A 15,635-nucleotide genomic window follows, 5' to 3' on the forward strand; every position below is an offset into this window, starting at 1 on the left:
ATATTTTTTTTTTATAAAGCTACACACTTATTTGCATTATAGCTAGTTCAGTACATGATATGAATCACACTTAATAGCATATACGAACACATAATTATAATGGATTAAATGTGTAGAGATGTAGGTGTTTTAATTTTTGTTTAAAATGTGCGTACGGGAGAATTAAGTGAAGCGTTTGGATCTCGGCGGGCTTAATTTGTTTCCGCAAGGTGGCAGTAATCACACGACTATAGGCAGTAATGCACCAATAAGAATACCAGCGAAGAAGAAGTTGCCTACGTTGGTGATGACGGCCCAGCCCATCAACCAATCACAGAACAGGAACGAAGATGGCGGAATCGGAGATGAGCGTCAGGTAGGCAGATGGCAACAAACTTTAGCTAACGACTACGTTGTTTAAATAGTTTCTAAAAGTATTTACCAGCGAGCACACACGTATACACAGCGTACCTCTTTATTAAGCCCTGTTGATGGTAACATTTATGTTTCTCAGGGTGTCTTTTGAGTTGTTAGCTCCACGCTAAGTTAGCTTAGCAAGGGCTAGCAGTTGGACGTTTGAATGGCTTTTCAGCAGCGCGGTGTGTCAGCAGCATGACAACATGTCTGTGAAGTTGACTCGTAAACTATAGCGGCTTGTTTTTAACTGGACCAGGCGAGCTTTTTTTTCTAGTTGAAGTGCCTCTGAATTAGTTCCAATCGCCGGCTAATGGTTAGTTGTGACTAAGGAGAAGAGCTAGGTTTAAGCATGGACAATGACAAAGTACGTTAGCTTACATTACTGTCACGGGGACATATTTCCATTCGCTTTTACAAAGTTTTTAAAAATGGACACATGAGCCGCCACATGTACTACTCCAGCCTCCGACCTGTTGATAAACTGGACAGTTCATATGAACTCGTGTTGTGTTTAAGGTGTCATTTTTAAAGAGTGTTTAAAATGCATCCATGAGCTTCACAATATTATGAGTTATTAAACGCACAGCAGCACCAAATACAGGCTTATTAAGGGCTTCGCAGCATGTATCTGTAACAATATATAGACATTAGTTTTAAAGACACTGCATCAACGCTGTGCATCAGTGTATAAGAGTACTGTCTCTCAGCTAGTACATGGAAATAAGTATGTATTTGATAAAATATACCCATTATTCCCTCAGGAGCAGTCGAGAACTATGGACCATATTGCTGGGAAGATCTGCATTGCGAGAGCAGGTATGTCTACTTGCGATAGATAGATAGATAGATAGATAGATAGATAGAGTATATTTCTTCTCTACTCACAACATATTGTTATTTAGAATGTACGACTGATTTTCCCTCTTGATGTGACACGCTTGATGGGCCCAGGCTCAAATAGAGGCGGAGCTGGACAGACACTGGGACAGACTGCATCAAGGACTCAATTACTATAAGCCACCCAGGTATGTCGCAGTTATTTCATCCCATCATCGAATCCGCTGCTATTCACGACAATAGAAACGCTAACTGTCGGGATCATCTGTTGCAGCTCGTCCTCTGCTGGGAAAGTGAAGGAGAACAAAGATGTTGCTCAACCGTTGAAGGATTTTGGTCTCAGGATCAGTAAACTATTGGTAAAAAAAATATCAGATTCACTGTCTTCATTTGGTGGCGCATCTCCTGATGATTTGATCACAATGCAATGCTTTAATAATGTTCCAGGCTCTCGATGAACAACAGAGTGTGCAGCTGTTACAGTGTTACCTACAGGAGGACTACAGAGGAACCCGCAATTCCCTGAAGGTGTCTGATCCCACTTTTTAAGATTTTATGTATGAGATGAAATTTGGGTCTTGTCTGAAATCTTGGGACACAAAAAAACCTACCTGTCAAATGCACTTAAATTTACCTATAGACTGTATATATATATATATATATATATTACTGTGAAAGACATTCAGACGGGGGCTAACAGAGTCTTCCTTACAGGTTGTTCTCAAGGATGAGCGACAGAGCCAGGCGCTGCTACTGAAGGTCAGTACAGAGATTTCCACCTGCTGTGGAGTTTCCCATGACTCGGCACGGCAGTTATACGCCCTGTGTTTGTACTCGCAGGTCGCTGACTATTACTACGAGGAGCGCATGTGTCTGCTCAGGTGTGTCCTGCTCCTGCTGACGTACTTTCAGGATGAGCGACATCCCTACAGGGTGAGAGGCCGCCGCTTTTTAGGTCGCATTTGCGTAAAATTCTCCCCTGGAAAAAAATGTGTGTATTTGTCGTTGCTTCTGTAAAGCAACACTGGCTGTGTTTGTTCATGTCCAGGCGGAGTACAGCAACTGTGTCAATAAGCTGGAGAAGGACCTGGTGAGCCGGTACCAGTCGCAGTTTGAAAACCTCTTCAAAGCAGAAGCGCCGACGTGGGAAACTCACGGAAACCTCATGGTGATAACTTGGTTCATATCTGGTCAATGCTGCACTGTCTATTGTAACGTGTCACCCAGATGGTGACGTTGTTGTTTAAATGTGGTTTAAAGACGGAGCGTCAGGTGTCGCTGTGGTTCCTGCAGTGTCTGAGGGAACAGTCGCTGCTGCTGGAGATCATCTTTCTGTACTACGCCTACTTTGAGATGAGTCCGTCCGACCTGCTGAGCTTCACCAAAATGTTCAAAGAGGAAGGCTTCGGGTTGCGGCAGACCAACAGACACCTAGTAGACAAGAGCATGGACTCACTGGTTGACCGCATTGGGTAGGAGCTCCTCATAGTGTGTGTGTGTGTGTGTGTGTGTGTGTGTGTGTGTGTGTGTGTGTGTGTGTGTGTGTGTGTGGTTTATATTTAGTTCCTTGTGTGGTGTTTAATGTCTTGTATGTTTCTGTGGCCTGCAGGTATTTGAGCTCTCTCATCCTGGTTGAGGGAATGGACATAGACTTCCTGCACAAGTGTGCTCTGGAAGACTGTACGGAGCAGCATCAGTTCTCCAACGCTCCTGACGTCTTCAAGGTTTGACCCCACAACATAAATGTTCTGTAAAGTAACCGTGTGTGTGTGTGTGTGTGTGTGTGTGTGTGTGTGTGTGTGTGTGTGTGTGTGTGTGTGTGTGTGTGTGTGTGTGTGTGTGTGTGTGTGTGTGTGTGTGTGTGTGTGTGTGTGTGTGTGTGTGAGAACCGATTCAGGCCCGTAGAACACACCACACAAGACACGTAAACCTCCATGTTTCCTCTCGTTTCTTCCAGGAGATGGATCAGCTGCTGTTGACATTTGGCGACATCCCTCATCACGGCCCGGTGCTGCTGGCCTGGGTCCTGCTGAGACACACTCTGAGACCAGACGAGTCCAGCCCCGTGATCCGGAGGATAGGCAACACCGCCCTGCAGCTGGGGGTTTTCAAGTACATTTCAACCATGCTGAAGGGCCTCGGAGTCTCAGGGAATAATGTAAGAGGACATGAATACACACTTTGTCAGAACTAGTTCTTTAGAAGGAGGGGAAACAAAATCTATAACTTCAAGTTAAAGGACAACAGTCTCTCTTTAATGATTTTGTTTTTTCTCTCCAGTGCACAGCGAGCACAGCAAAGATGTGCATCTATGGTCTTCTCTCATTTGTGATCACGTCTTTTGAAGAGGAAAGCCTGCAGGTACACATCCAGATCTAACAGTTTGAATACGTTAAAAGTTCTCGCTCGCGCTCTCATTTGTAACTGGCCTTCATGTAATGCATGTGACAGACTGATGGTGTGGCGACGCAGTGCTCCCACCTGATCGACGCTGCCTGTGAGGTCCTCTCTGCTCCCAGTCTGGCTGAAGTCTTTTGGGAAATGGTGAGAAAGAAGAGCTCTTTAGGGATACGATTGGATGAAATCCCCAAAATTGTTGACAATCTGTCCTGTTTGTCAAATTCTGAACCCAGAAACCAAACATGGGATTGGGAATGATCCTGGACAGCGCAGTCGGGATGTTTCCCCATAAGATCGGACCACTGCTGCAGCTTCTAACTGCGCTTCTGTCAAACAAGTCGACTGTTACAAAGGTAGATTTCACATATTATACTCACACATTTACACACTCATCCCCATGTAAATGGTTTAACAATGTTGTTGTTGTTTTTTTTACAGGTTTACAACTTTTTGGATAAGATGTCCTTCTACACGCAAGTTTACAAACATAAGCCCAATGATATCATCTCCAAGGATGACGAGACGCTGTGGAAGAGACAAACGCCGAAACTCCTCTACCCGCTCGGTATGTTTTGAATACAGACACAACATTTAGTGAATGCATATTTGTGTTTTACCTAATTAAATGAGATTTAAGATGTGATACCTCTGTTACGTGACGTACCTCCACTGTAACGTTTCATCCCATCCTTCAGGCTCGGGGCAGACTAACCTCTGGATGCCACAAGGAGTGCTGGGCCAGGTGATGATCGGAGGCGAACAAGGCTACGTGGTGCGCTGGGAACACTCGTACAGCTCCTGGACTCTCTTCACCTGCGAGGTGGAGATGCTGCTCCATGTTGTATCAACTGCAGGTACGCAGCTGTTCAGATTTCACAGTTCAATGTTTTTGTTATTGCCGACAGATGAACGTGTCATTTATCTTTTTTTTGTTTCTCGTGCCAGACGTTATAGCTCACTGTGCGCGCGTGAAGCCCATCCTGGATCTCGTCCATAAGATCATAAGCACGGACTGGACCGTGTCGGACTGTCTGCTGCCTCTCACTTCACGCATCTACATGTTGCTGCAGAGGTACGCTCGCTTTACGGAGACGCTCATCAAACTCTTAGAGTGCCATTTGTTGTTTTGTACTTAAGTCGTGTCGTCGTTTGTGCGTCTGTCAGGTTGACGTCGGTCATCAACCCTCCGGTGGACGTGATCGCCTCCTGCGTGAACTGCCTCTCTGTCCTGGCTGCTAGGATGCCTGGGAAGGCATGTATGCTGGGTGCTTCCAGTGTGAGCCGCAGGTAATATTAAGGGTTTAAAGTCACTGAAGCTTCTGTTCTGTTGTCTTCTCTTCAGGTGTGGTCCAGTCTGCACCACACAGGTTTCCTCCCCTTTGCCTCCAACCCCTTGACCAGCATGCCTCAGTGTTTAAGGTACCGAGTGCTTCCTGATTTACCCGGCAAATTAAAATCAGACTTTTATGTTTTGGGGGACGTAAAGAATATTGAACAAACCCGTTTTTGTTTTTTCTAGTGCTGAAGGGATGAAGGCAGGTAACTATGGAACCCTGCTGGTCCAGATTGAGCAGCCCCGGGGGGAGTATGCTGTGACCATCGCCTTCCTTCGTCTCCTTACAACCTTGGTCAAGGTAACAGTGTTTCACCTAAAGAGATGCACTGAACTGTTTTCTTGACGTTGCAATTTTAAATAAATAAAAATCCTCTCTTCTTTCAGGGTCAGCTTGGCAGCACTCAGAACAAAGGCCTGATCCCCTGTGTGCTGCTGGTGCTGAAGGAGATGCTGCCCACTTATCACAAGTGGCGTTACAACACCTACGGAGTCAGGGAGAGGATAGGTAAAGGCAACACGTCGACAGCCGTGGCAAGTTTCTGTCCTCCGGACTGTAACATGAAAGTTTTAAAAACTCCGGCTGCTCTGTGTCGCTGCAGGCTGTCTTATTTTGGAGCTGATCCATGCCATTCTCAACCTGAGTCCAGAGGGAGAGGACCAGGGCAGGTAAGGAGGAGGTCTTTAGTCTGCTACCGGCACATGATTCTGTGAAGTCAGAACGTTTACAGAATCATACGTAGTCCTTTTCATTCGCCCTTGTGATTTATTTGTGAAGTTGTTGACTAATTCCTTTCTTTCTCTCTTTCTCTCTTTCTTCTGCTGCAGCACCCCCACCCTGCAGTCTCTGTGCATCTACAGCCTGGCAAACACTGAGGCTGGACAGGCAGTCGTCAACATCATGGGAGTTGGAGTGGACACCATAGATGTGGTCCTGGCTGCACAGCCCAGCAGGTGAACAGACATCGCCATCTTTATATTGACAGACTCGTTCTGTTTAAAAATTCACTAGTTGTATATCTTTTTGCTTCTCTTTGACGCCGTCCAGCTGTGGCTCCGAGGGTCCCGGTCAGATCCTGATCCAGACGGTGAAGCTGGCTTTCTCCGTCACCAACAACGTCATCCGTCTGAAGCCGCCGTCGGACGTCGTGTCCCCTCTGGAGCAGGCCCTGACGCAACACGGCGGCCATGGCAACAATCTCATCGTCGTCTTGGCCAAGTACATTTACCACAAACACGACCCGGCGCTGCCTCGCCTGGCGATCCAGCTGCTCAAACGGCTCGCCACGGTAACGACTTCCGACCTATACGTATCTGTCGAACGTGACTTTGAACAACGGTAAATATTCCGAACGCTCGACATGTTTTTGCCTGCAGGTGGCTCCTATGTCCGTCTACGCTTGCCTCGGCAGCGATGCGGCGCCCATCAGGGACGCGTTTCTCACTCGGCTGCAGAGCAAGACGGAAGACATGAGGATCAAAGTCATGATCCTGGAGTTCCTCACCGTGGCTGTGGAAACCCAGCCCGGCCTCATCGAGCTTTTCCTCAACCTGGAAGTAAAAGATGGGAAGGAGGGGTCGAAGGTGAGAACTGCAGAGACGATGTGTTCGTTGTTTTTTTTAACTTTTTTGCAGGGCTGCATCTGGACTCAAACTCTCGTCTTGTTTCTGTAGGAGTTCCTGCTCGGGGAGTGGAGCTGTCTTCATGTGGTGCTGGAGCTGATCGACTCCAAACAGCAGGGGAAATACTGGTGTCCCCCGCTGCTCCACCGAGCCGCTCTGGCCTTCCTGCTGGCCCTCTGGCAGGATCGCAGAGACAGCGCCATCTCTGTCCTACGCACCAAGTGAGACAACATGACTTTGACCTACAAAGATATGTGCAACGCTGAGTAATGGAGTTTGATGAATAAATCTCTGGGTGTGTTTGTTTTTACACAGAGAAAGGTTTTGGGAAAATTTGACAACGCCTCTCTTTGGAACCCTCACTCCACCTTCAGACACCACAGAGGTATTTCACTCTTTTCTGCACTGCTGTAATCATGATGCATGAGTACGATGAATGTCGATCTAAGAATTGTATTTGACTTTCAGCCTTGTGTTCTGGAGACGTGTGCTTTTGTCATGAAAATCATCGGCCTCGAGATCTACTACGTTGTCAGGTAAGTTCTGCGTTCCCTTATCTATCACGTTCGTTCAGCTCGCGTCTCCCGCAACTGACGTTCCATTGTGTCTGTGTTGTCGACAGCGGCTCCTTGGGGCAGTCCCTGAAGGACGGGCTTCAGAAGTTTTCCAATGCGCGACGATATGAGTACTGGTCCCAGTATGTCAAGTCTCTGGTGTGCCACGTAGCGGAGATGGAGGAGGAAGGCATCTGCTCCTTCCCTGAGACCCAGATGTTGATCTCTGCCTGGCGGATGCTGCTAATTCTTTCCACAACCCACGTATGTGAGATAACACAAACACTTCAGTCTCTGTTTTTGTACGAATTGAATCTCATATTTGATGGAAAGATGTGAGATCTAATCATTACTTTACTATTACTCGTGCTTTATTTATCCATATTTGGATGATGGCCTGAGAAATCAGTCTGTTATTTTTTTTTTTGCTCTTAACCCTCATCTGCAGATGGGCCTCATGTAAATGTGATGCAGTGCTCATTGGTTACGTTTTGTGTTTTCAGTCCGACGTGATGCAGCTAACGGAGGACTCCACCAAACTGAAGCTGTTCATGGATGTCCTGGATGGAGCCAAAGCTGCTGTAAGTCATCAGAGCAGAACATATTTTAACCTATACTTTGTTTCTTTTCATTTCTCATTTTGACTTCTTTTGTATTTCTCCTCACTTTTGTTTTAATTGCCAACTCTTTGTGTCTCTTCCAGCTGACGACGCCCATGTCTGTGTCTTGTCTTCGTCTTGGATCCATGATGGCCACTCTGCTGCTCATCCTCCTCAAGCAGTGGAGGAGGTGTGTGTTCGTGCAGAGAGGTTTTCCTTAAATGCACCCTCGTATCCGAACTGTTTGATCTCTGATGACCTCTGTTTTGCCGTCTTGGCGTCTGCAGTGTGGTAGCAACAGCTCCTGACATCCTGTCCCCCCTCTCCCTGATCCTGGAGAGTGTCCTGCAAGCTGACCAGCAGATGATGGAGAGAACCAAAGCCAAAATCTTCTCTGCACTCATTTCTGTGCTGCAGATTCAGGGACTTAACGGTAAGAGTTGTGTGTGTCTTCTGTTTTAAAGTGAATGTGTCAGTGGTACGCAGTCCCAATATTTCTGTTGACTTGATTTATTTTGTCATCCAGGTGGAGAAATTTCCCAGCTGCCCCAGCTGCTGCTGTCTGTGTGCGAGACGGTGAAGGACGAGGCCCTGTCGCTCATCGACAACACTCGTCACATGAGCCAGATGGGGGACACGGTGGAGGACGAGGACAGTATGGAGACGGACTCTTTTCGTGGCCCACAGAAGGACCAGAGAGACGGGGTGAGCGGAGGCGGGAGTGATGGACGAAGGTTTTTCACACTGGAAACACCTGCTTTGGTTCCATGTCCCTCCTTCCAGAGGAGTCTCGTATTCAATGATTCAACAGATGATTAACTGTGAGGCACAATATCTCTTCTTTCTTTATCAGGTGTGTGTGCTAGCTCTGCACTTAGCGAAGGAGCTGTGCCGCAGCGATGAGGACGGTGAGCATTGGGTCTCGGTGATGAGGAAGATTCCGGTCCTCCCCTCGGTGCTCAGCGCCGTTGAGCTCAGCCTGCGATCCAAACACAACCTCTACTTCACTGAGGCCGCGCTTCACCTGCTGCTCACCCTGGCCCGCACTCCTCAGGTAAACTTAAAGGACCAGGCTGACGTCGTTCTAGTATTCTTCTTCTCGCCAATAAATGCTGTGAAAAGACCGAAAACATCGACTCCACTTCCCGACCCTCTTTCTGGTTTCTCAGCTCAACCCGTTTGTTCCGTCTGAAGAAATAAATCTTTAATCATGGGTCTCAAATATATAGTTTTAAGATGTGGAATGTTGAAGGTGTGTCTTCGTTTGTCCACCAGGGGGCAGCTGCTGTCGCCGGAGCTGGAGTCATCCAGACGATCTGCCTCCCTCTGCTGAGTGTCTACGAGGTGACTTCAAACGGAGCATCACAGGTAATAAACATGCTATTATATACGTTTCTTTGCCTTGCTTATCACAGCATTAACATCGTATAATGTGTCCGTGTCTCTGAGCAGAGTTTCTCCCGGAAGTCCCAGGACTCTGCCTGCTGGCCGGGTGTGTACCGCCTCTGCATGTCTTTAATGGAGAGTCTGCTCAAGACGCTGCGCTACAACTTCGTCAACGACGCCCTGGACTTTGTCGGAGTGCATCAAGAACGCATACTACAGGTACAACCGTAGTGAAAGTCGTCTTATCGCATACGTTGATGCAATAAGACAATGCTCCGCGTTGACCCGGTCTCTCCCGCTCAGTGTCTGAACGCGGTGCGGACGGTGCAGAGCCTGGCGTGTTTGGACGAGGCGGATCACACCGTTGGTTTCCTGCTGCAGCTCTCGAGCTTCTGTAAGGAGTGGCAGTTCCACCTGCCCAAACTGCTCAGAGATGTACAGGTAAAGCAGAGACGACGCCGCCCTGCCGCCGCCCTCGCAGCAACACGTCGGTGTTCGGTTGGTCAGTGTGTCTCTCTGTGTCCTCCCTGCAGGTGAACCTGTGTTACCTGTGCCAGACCTGTACGTATCTGCTCCACAGCAAGAAGATGCTGCATCACTACCTCCAGGTCAGACACCAGACCTTTTGATATGATTTCATAGTGACGAGCACTGCAGCATCATTATAGTTATATACCGTTATTTATCCACGCTTTATGTTTGCTTTGGATTTCTTTTTTCTTTTAGGCCAAAAATGGCGACGCGTTGCCTGCCGTTCCTCTTGCCAGGACGCAGCGAGGCCCCCAGACCCCGTCTAAAGAAGCAGCAGGCGGAGGCGAGAGAGAGGAAGCTGAGCAGAAGGCCTTGTTGGCGGTGCAGTGCAGTCTTCTGAAGATCCTCAGCAAAACCCTGGCAACTCTGCAGCACTTCACTCCAGACTGCTGCCAGATACTCCTGGACCAGGTCAGCCTCCCTTTTCTGCGACACTGATGGAAATCTTACCCGTTTCTGTGTTCATATCTTTGCATAAAAGACGATGAGATGCTGATTTGTGTCCCCGTCTGTGTGTCAGAGTATGGACCTGGCAGAGTACCGAACCCTGTTCGTGCTCAGCTTCACGACTCCGGCGTTTGACCCCGACGTGGCTCCTTCGTTCGGGACCCTGCTGGCCGCCATCAACGTGGCCCTGAGCATGTTGAGCGAGGTGGGTGTTCAATGTCAACGTAGTCATTTACAGTCGCCCTACAGCAGAGCCCTGATTGTTTTTGTTTTGCTTTTTTGTTCATAGATGGAGAAGAAGAAAGAGCCAGTTTCACTGAGCATAGCCTCACTGGCCTCATCAGAGGAGATCCAAGCTCTGAAGTGAGTCAAGTTTATTTCCAACTATTCATTTCACGTCTTTGTTTTGCTGCAGACACTAACTTTTTCCTCTCTTCAGGTCCTTGCTGATGTTCACCATGGAAAACTGTTTCTACGTGCTGATCTCTCAGGCTGTTCGATGTCTCAAAGATCCCTCCGTCCTACCTCGAGACAAACAAAGACTCAAACAGGAGCTCAGCTCTGAACTGGTGAGACTTCAGTTTAGGTCTTTTCATTTGATTTGTCGACGATTAGAGGAAAACACAATAACCCCCCCGCCTTATCCTTTACAAAAACATAATGAATAACACTTTTTCTTTTCCACCACCAGAGCACTCTCCTCTCGAGCCTTTCCCGCCACTTCCGCAGAGGCTCTCCATCGTCTCCAGCCAGCGGCATACTCCCTTCCACCCAATCCAAGCCACCCACACCGGGCTCCAAGGCCAGCCACGAGGGCCAGGAGCCGTTGATCCAGCTTGTTCAGGCCTTCGTGAGACTCGTGCAGAGATAGACGCATCTCACAGACGAGGATTCCCCCCTAACGTTGTTGATGTACCTCCAGTAGGGCCATCAGGAAAAAAAACATTTTTATGAACAGTTATTGCAGTAGTTGAATTAGCACAAATGTGTGGCTGAGAGTGAGCGTGTTTAATGTTGATTGGAACCATAATTTGCAGAACATTTCATCTTGTCAAAACTGCTGTTGTAACTGAATTTGACATGACCACAACCAAAGTGTTTACTTTAACAGGCCAATGAGAAGATTGTAAAAAAACAAAAACAAACGCGTGTTATGGAGAGCTCTGAGTTTGTGGAGATCTTGGTGCTACTAAACATCAGTCACTGACTGGTTTTGTCTTTCCGAGGCCTAGTTTTATAGGTCACTTTGATGATACATAATGACCAGACATGTTTCAAGTGCTCCTTAAACTGAACTAGACCTTCATATAGAATGACTTTATGTAGTAGAAAAGCTCGTTCTGTAAAGCTCCATTATACCTTTTCTAATTCTCTTCATTTTCACTAAATCTTGTTCTGAACTTTCTTATTTGTGCTTATCTATGTATACAGTTTGAAGCGGCAACCAAGATTTGTACTTAAAAACAAATGTATATGCTAATAAAGGGACTTTTGTACCGCAATTGGGTTTCATGATTTCTGTTTTTCTTTGCAGCTCATAATTCACTGAACACTAAATAGTCCTGAACCGTCCAATACATAAACCAATAAAAGAAAGAAAACATATTTTAAAATGAAGGAATTAGTTTTTACTGAAGTGTTTCCTTTTAAAAAAAACAAAACGTATTCAACTTCAGAACCTAAAGTAATAACTCTCACATCTGTCTAATATGAAGCCAGAGCCAAGAGGAAGTTGACTTAACATAAAAACAGAACGAGGAGGAATGGTTGTCTGCTGAATAGTTAGTGACATTTTCCTACATGTACTAGAAATGTTATTCATAAACTTTTTTCAACGTACTATACAATTACTTTTTTTCACCTTTCAACATACTGACTTTTTTCCACATGCAAAACTGACTTTTTTTGACATATAATATGACTATCATAAAAGTCATATAATACCATGTCAAAAGACAGTCATAGTATAGCATGACCGTTTTTCACTTTTTTCGACATGCTATACTATGACTGTTTTTCACTTTTTTCGACAGGCTATACTATGACTTTTTTCTACATAATATACTATGACCGTTTTTCACTTTTTTCGACAGGCTATACTATGACTTTTTTCTACATAATATACTATGACCGTTTTTCACTTTTTTCGACAGGCTATACTATGACTGCTTTAGACATAATATACTATGACTGTTTTTTGACTTTTTTTGACATGCTATACTATGACTGTTTTTCACTTTTTTGGACAGGCTATACTATGACTGCTTTCGACAGGCAATACTATGACTTTTTCGACATAATATACTATGACTGTTTTTTGACTTTTTTCGACATGCTATATTATGACTGTTTTTCACTTTTTTCGACATGCTATACTATGACCGTTTTTCACTTTTTTCGACATGCTATACAATGACCGTTTTTCACTTTTTTTGACTGGCTATACTATGACTGTTTTTCACTTTTTTCGACAGGCTATACTATGACCGTTTTTCACATTTTTTGATATGTTATACTATGACCGTTTTTCACTTTTTTTGACAGGCTATACTATGACTGCTTTCAACAGGCTATATTATGACTTTTTTCAACATAATATACTATGACTGTTTTTTGACTTTTTTCGACATGCTATACTAAGACCGTTTTTCACTTTTTCCGACATGCTATACTATGACCGTTTTTCACTTTTTTCGACAGACTATACTATGACTGCTTTCGACAGGCAATACTAAGACTTTTTTCGACATAATATACTATGACTGTTTTTTGACTTTTTTCGACATGCTATACTATGACTGTTTTTCACTTTTTTCGACATGCTATACTATGACCGTTTTTCACTTTTTTCGACAGGCTATACTATGACTGCTTTCGACAGGCAATACTATGACTTTTAATTGACTATTTTCGACATGCTATACTATGACCGTTTTTCACATTTTTCAACATGCTATACTATGAAGGTTTTTCACTTTTTTCGACAGGCTATACTTTGACTGCTTTCGACAGGCAATATTATGACTTTTTTCGACATAATATACTATGACTGTTTTTGACTTTTTTCGACATGCTATACTATGACTGTTTTTCACTTTTTTCGACATGCTATATTATGACCGTTTTTCACTTTTTTCGACATGCTATACAATGACCGTTTTTCACTTTTTCGACAGGCTATACTATGACTGCTTTCGACAGGCTATACTATGACTTTTTTCGACATAATATACTATGACAGTTTTTTTTACTTTTTTCGACATGCTATACTATGACCGTTTTTCACTATTTTCGACATGCTATACTATGACCGTTTTTCACTTTTTCGACAGGCTATACTATGACTGCTTTCGACAGGCAATACTATGACTTTTTTCGACATAATATACTATGACTGTTTTTTGACTTTTTTCGACATGCTATACTATGACTGTTTTTCACTTTTTTCGACATGCTATACTATGACTGTTTTTCACTTTTTTCGACAGGCTATACTATGACCGTTTTTCACTTTTTTCGACAGGCTATACTATGACTGCTTTCGAAAGGCAATACTATGACTTTTTTCGACATAATATACTATGACTGTTTTTTGACTTTTTTCGACATGCTATACTATGAAGGTTTTTCACTTTTTTCGACATGCTATACAATGACCGTTTTTCACTTTTTTACGACTGGCTATACTATGACTGTTTTTCACTTTTTTCGACAGGCTATACTATGACCGTTTTTCACTTTTTTCGACAGGCTATACTATGACTGCTTTCGAAAGGCAATACTATGACTTTTTTCGACATAATATACTATGACCGTTTTTCACTTTTTTTGACAGGCTATACTATGACTGTTTTTCACTTTTTTCGACAGGCTATACTATGACCGTTTTTCACATTTTTTGATATGTTATACTATGACCGTTTTTCACTTTTTTTGACAGGCTATACTATGACTGCTTTCAACAGGCTATATTATGACTTTTTTCAACATAATATACTATGACTGTTTTTTGACTTTTTTCGACATGCTATACTAAGACCGTTTTTCACTTTTTTCGACATGCTATACTATGACCGTTTTTCACTTTTTTCGACAGACTATACTATGACTGCTTTCGACAGGCAATACTAAGACTTTTTTCGACATAATATACTATGACTGTTTTTTGACTTTTTTCGACATGCTATACTATGACTGTTTTTCACTTTTTTCGACATGCTATACTATGACCGTTTTTCACTTTTTTCGACAGGCTATACTATGACTGCTTTCGACAGGCAATACTATGACTTTTAATTGACTATTTTCGACATGCTATACTATGACCGTTTTTCACATTTTTCAACATGCTATACTATGAAGGTTTTTCACTTTTTTCGACAGGCTATACTTTGACTGCTTTCGACAGGCAATATTATGACTTTTTTCGACATAATATACTATGACTGTTTTTGACTTTTTTCGACATGCTATACTATGACTGTTTTTCACTTTTTTCGACATGCTATATTATGACCGTTTTTCACTTTTTTCGACATGCTATACAATGACCGTTTTTCACTTTTTCGACAGGCTATACTATGACTGCTTTCGACAGGCTATACTATGACTTTTTTCGACATAATATACTATGACTGTTTTTTGACTTTTTTCGACATGCTATACTATGACTGTTTTTTGACTTTTTTTGACATGCTATACAATGACCGTTTTTCACTTTTTCGACAGGCTATACTATGACTGCTTTCGACAGGCTATACTATGACTTTTTTCGACATAATATACTATGACTGTTTTTTGACTTTTTTTGACATGCTATACAATGACCGTTTTTCACTTTTTCGACAGGCTATACTATGACTGCTTTCGACAGGCTATACTATGACTTTTTTTGACATAATATACTATGACTGTTTTTGACTTTTTTCGACATGCTATACTATGACCGTTTTTCACTTTTTTCGACAGGCTATACTATGACTGCTTTAGACATAATATACTATGACTGTTTTTTGACTTTTTTAGACATGCTATACTATGACCGTTTTTCACTTTTTTTGACATGCTATACTATGACCGTTTTTCACTTTTTTCGACAGGCTACACTATGACTGCTTTCGACAGGCAATACTATGACTTTTTTCGACATAATATACTATGACTGTTTTTTGACTTTTTTAGACATGCTATACTATGACCGTTTTTCACTTTTTTCGACATGCTATACTATGACCGTTTTTCACTTTTTTCGACAGGCTATACTATGACTGCTTTAGACATAATATACTATGACTGTTTTTTGACTTTTTTCGACATGCTATACTATGACTGTTTTTCACTTTTTTGGACATGCTATACTATGACCGTTTTTAATTTTTTTTGACAGGCTATACTATGACTGCTTTCGACAGGCAATACTATGACTTTTTTCGACATAATATACTATGACTGTTTTTTGACTTTTTTCGACATGCTATACTATGACCGTTTTTCACTTTTTTCGACATGCTAAACTATGACCATTTTTCA

General features: G+C 43.5%; 1 protein-coding gene across 1 annotated transcript; it reads left to right on the forward strand.

Moving 5' to 3' along the window:
- Positions 1–328: 328 nt before the first annotated feature.
- nup188 (nucleoporin 188) lies at positions 329–11,602 on the forward strand. Its single transcript, XM_068706688.1, has 43 exons — positions 329–355; positions 1,158–1,212; positions 1,348–1,421; positions 1,508–1,592; positions 1,681–1,761; positions 1,948–1,992; positions 2,074–2,166; positions 2,282–2,401; positions 2,494–2,705; positions 2,843–2,957; positions 3,191–3,391; positions 3,514–3,594; positions 3,685–3,777; positions 3,867–3,986; positions 4,072–4,198; positions 4,329–4,487; positions 4,579–4,705; positions 4,798–4,885; positions 4,976–5,052; positions 5,153–5,267; positions 5,354–5,474; positions 5,569–5,635; positions 5,795–5,920; positions 6,015–6,255; positions 6,344–6,550; positions 6,641–6,810; positions 6,905–6,974; positions 7,058–7,125; positions 7,212–7,407; positions 7,647–7,724; positions 7,847–7,932; positions 8,030–8,175; positions 8,269–8,447; positions 8,596–8,796; positions 9,018–9,110; positions 9,195–9,347; positions 9,432–9,569; positions 9,662–9,736; positions 9,855–10,070; positions 10,180–10,311; positions 10,396–10,469; positions 10,546–10,675; positions 10,798–11,602. The coding sequence occupies exons 1-43, from the start codon at positions 330–332 to the stop codon at positions 10,975–10,977; spliced, it is 5,241 nt and encodes a 1,746-aa protein (XP_068562789.1). The 5' UTR covers position 329; the 3' UTR covers positions 10,978–11,602.
- The last annotated feature ends 4,033 nt before the right edge of the window (positions 11,603–15,635 follow it).

Source organism: Cebidichthys violaceus, unplaced genomic scaffold, assembly GCF_023349555.1.
Source record: "Cebidichthys violaceus isolate CVI_PGR_0920_01 unplaced genomic scaffold, fCebVio1.0.p SCAF_12, whole genome shotgun sequence".
NCBI classification, from domain to species: domain Eukaryota; kingdom Metazoa; phylum Chordata; class Actinopteri; order Perciformes; family Stichaeidae; genus Cebidichthys; species Cebidichthys violaceus.

What these genes read in the sequence shown, in the direction of transcription:
- nup188 (XM_068706688.1), top strand. Translation starts at nt 330, where the DNA reads ATGGCGGAATCGGAGATGAGCGTCAG. An exon ending in ATCTCTGTCCTACGCACCAA is followed by an intron (nt 6,811 to 6,904) that starts GTGAGACAACAT and finishes GTTTTTACACAG; the next exon opens with AGAAAGGTTTTGGGAAAATT. An exon ending in CCCTGGCCCGCACTCCTCAG is followed by an intron (nt 8,797 to 9,017) that starts GTAAACTTAAAG and finishes TTTGTCCACCAG; the next exon opens with GGGGCAGCTGCTGTCGCCGG.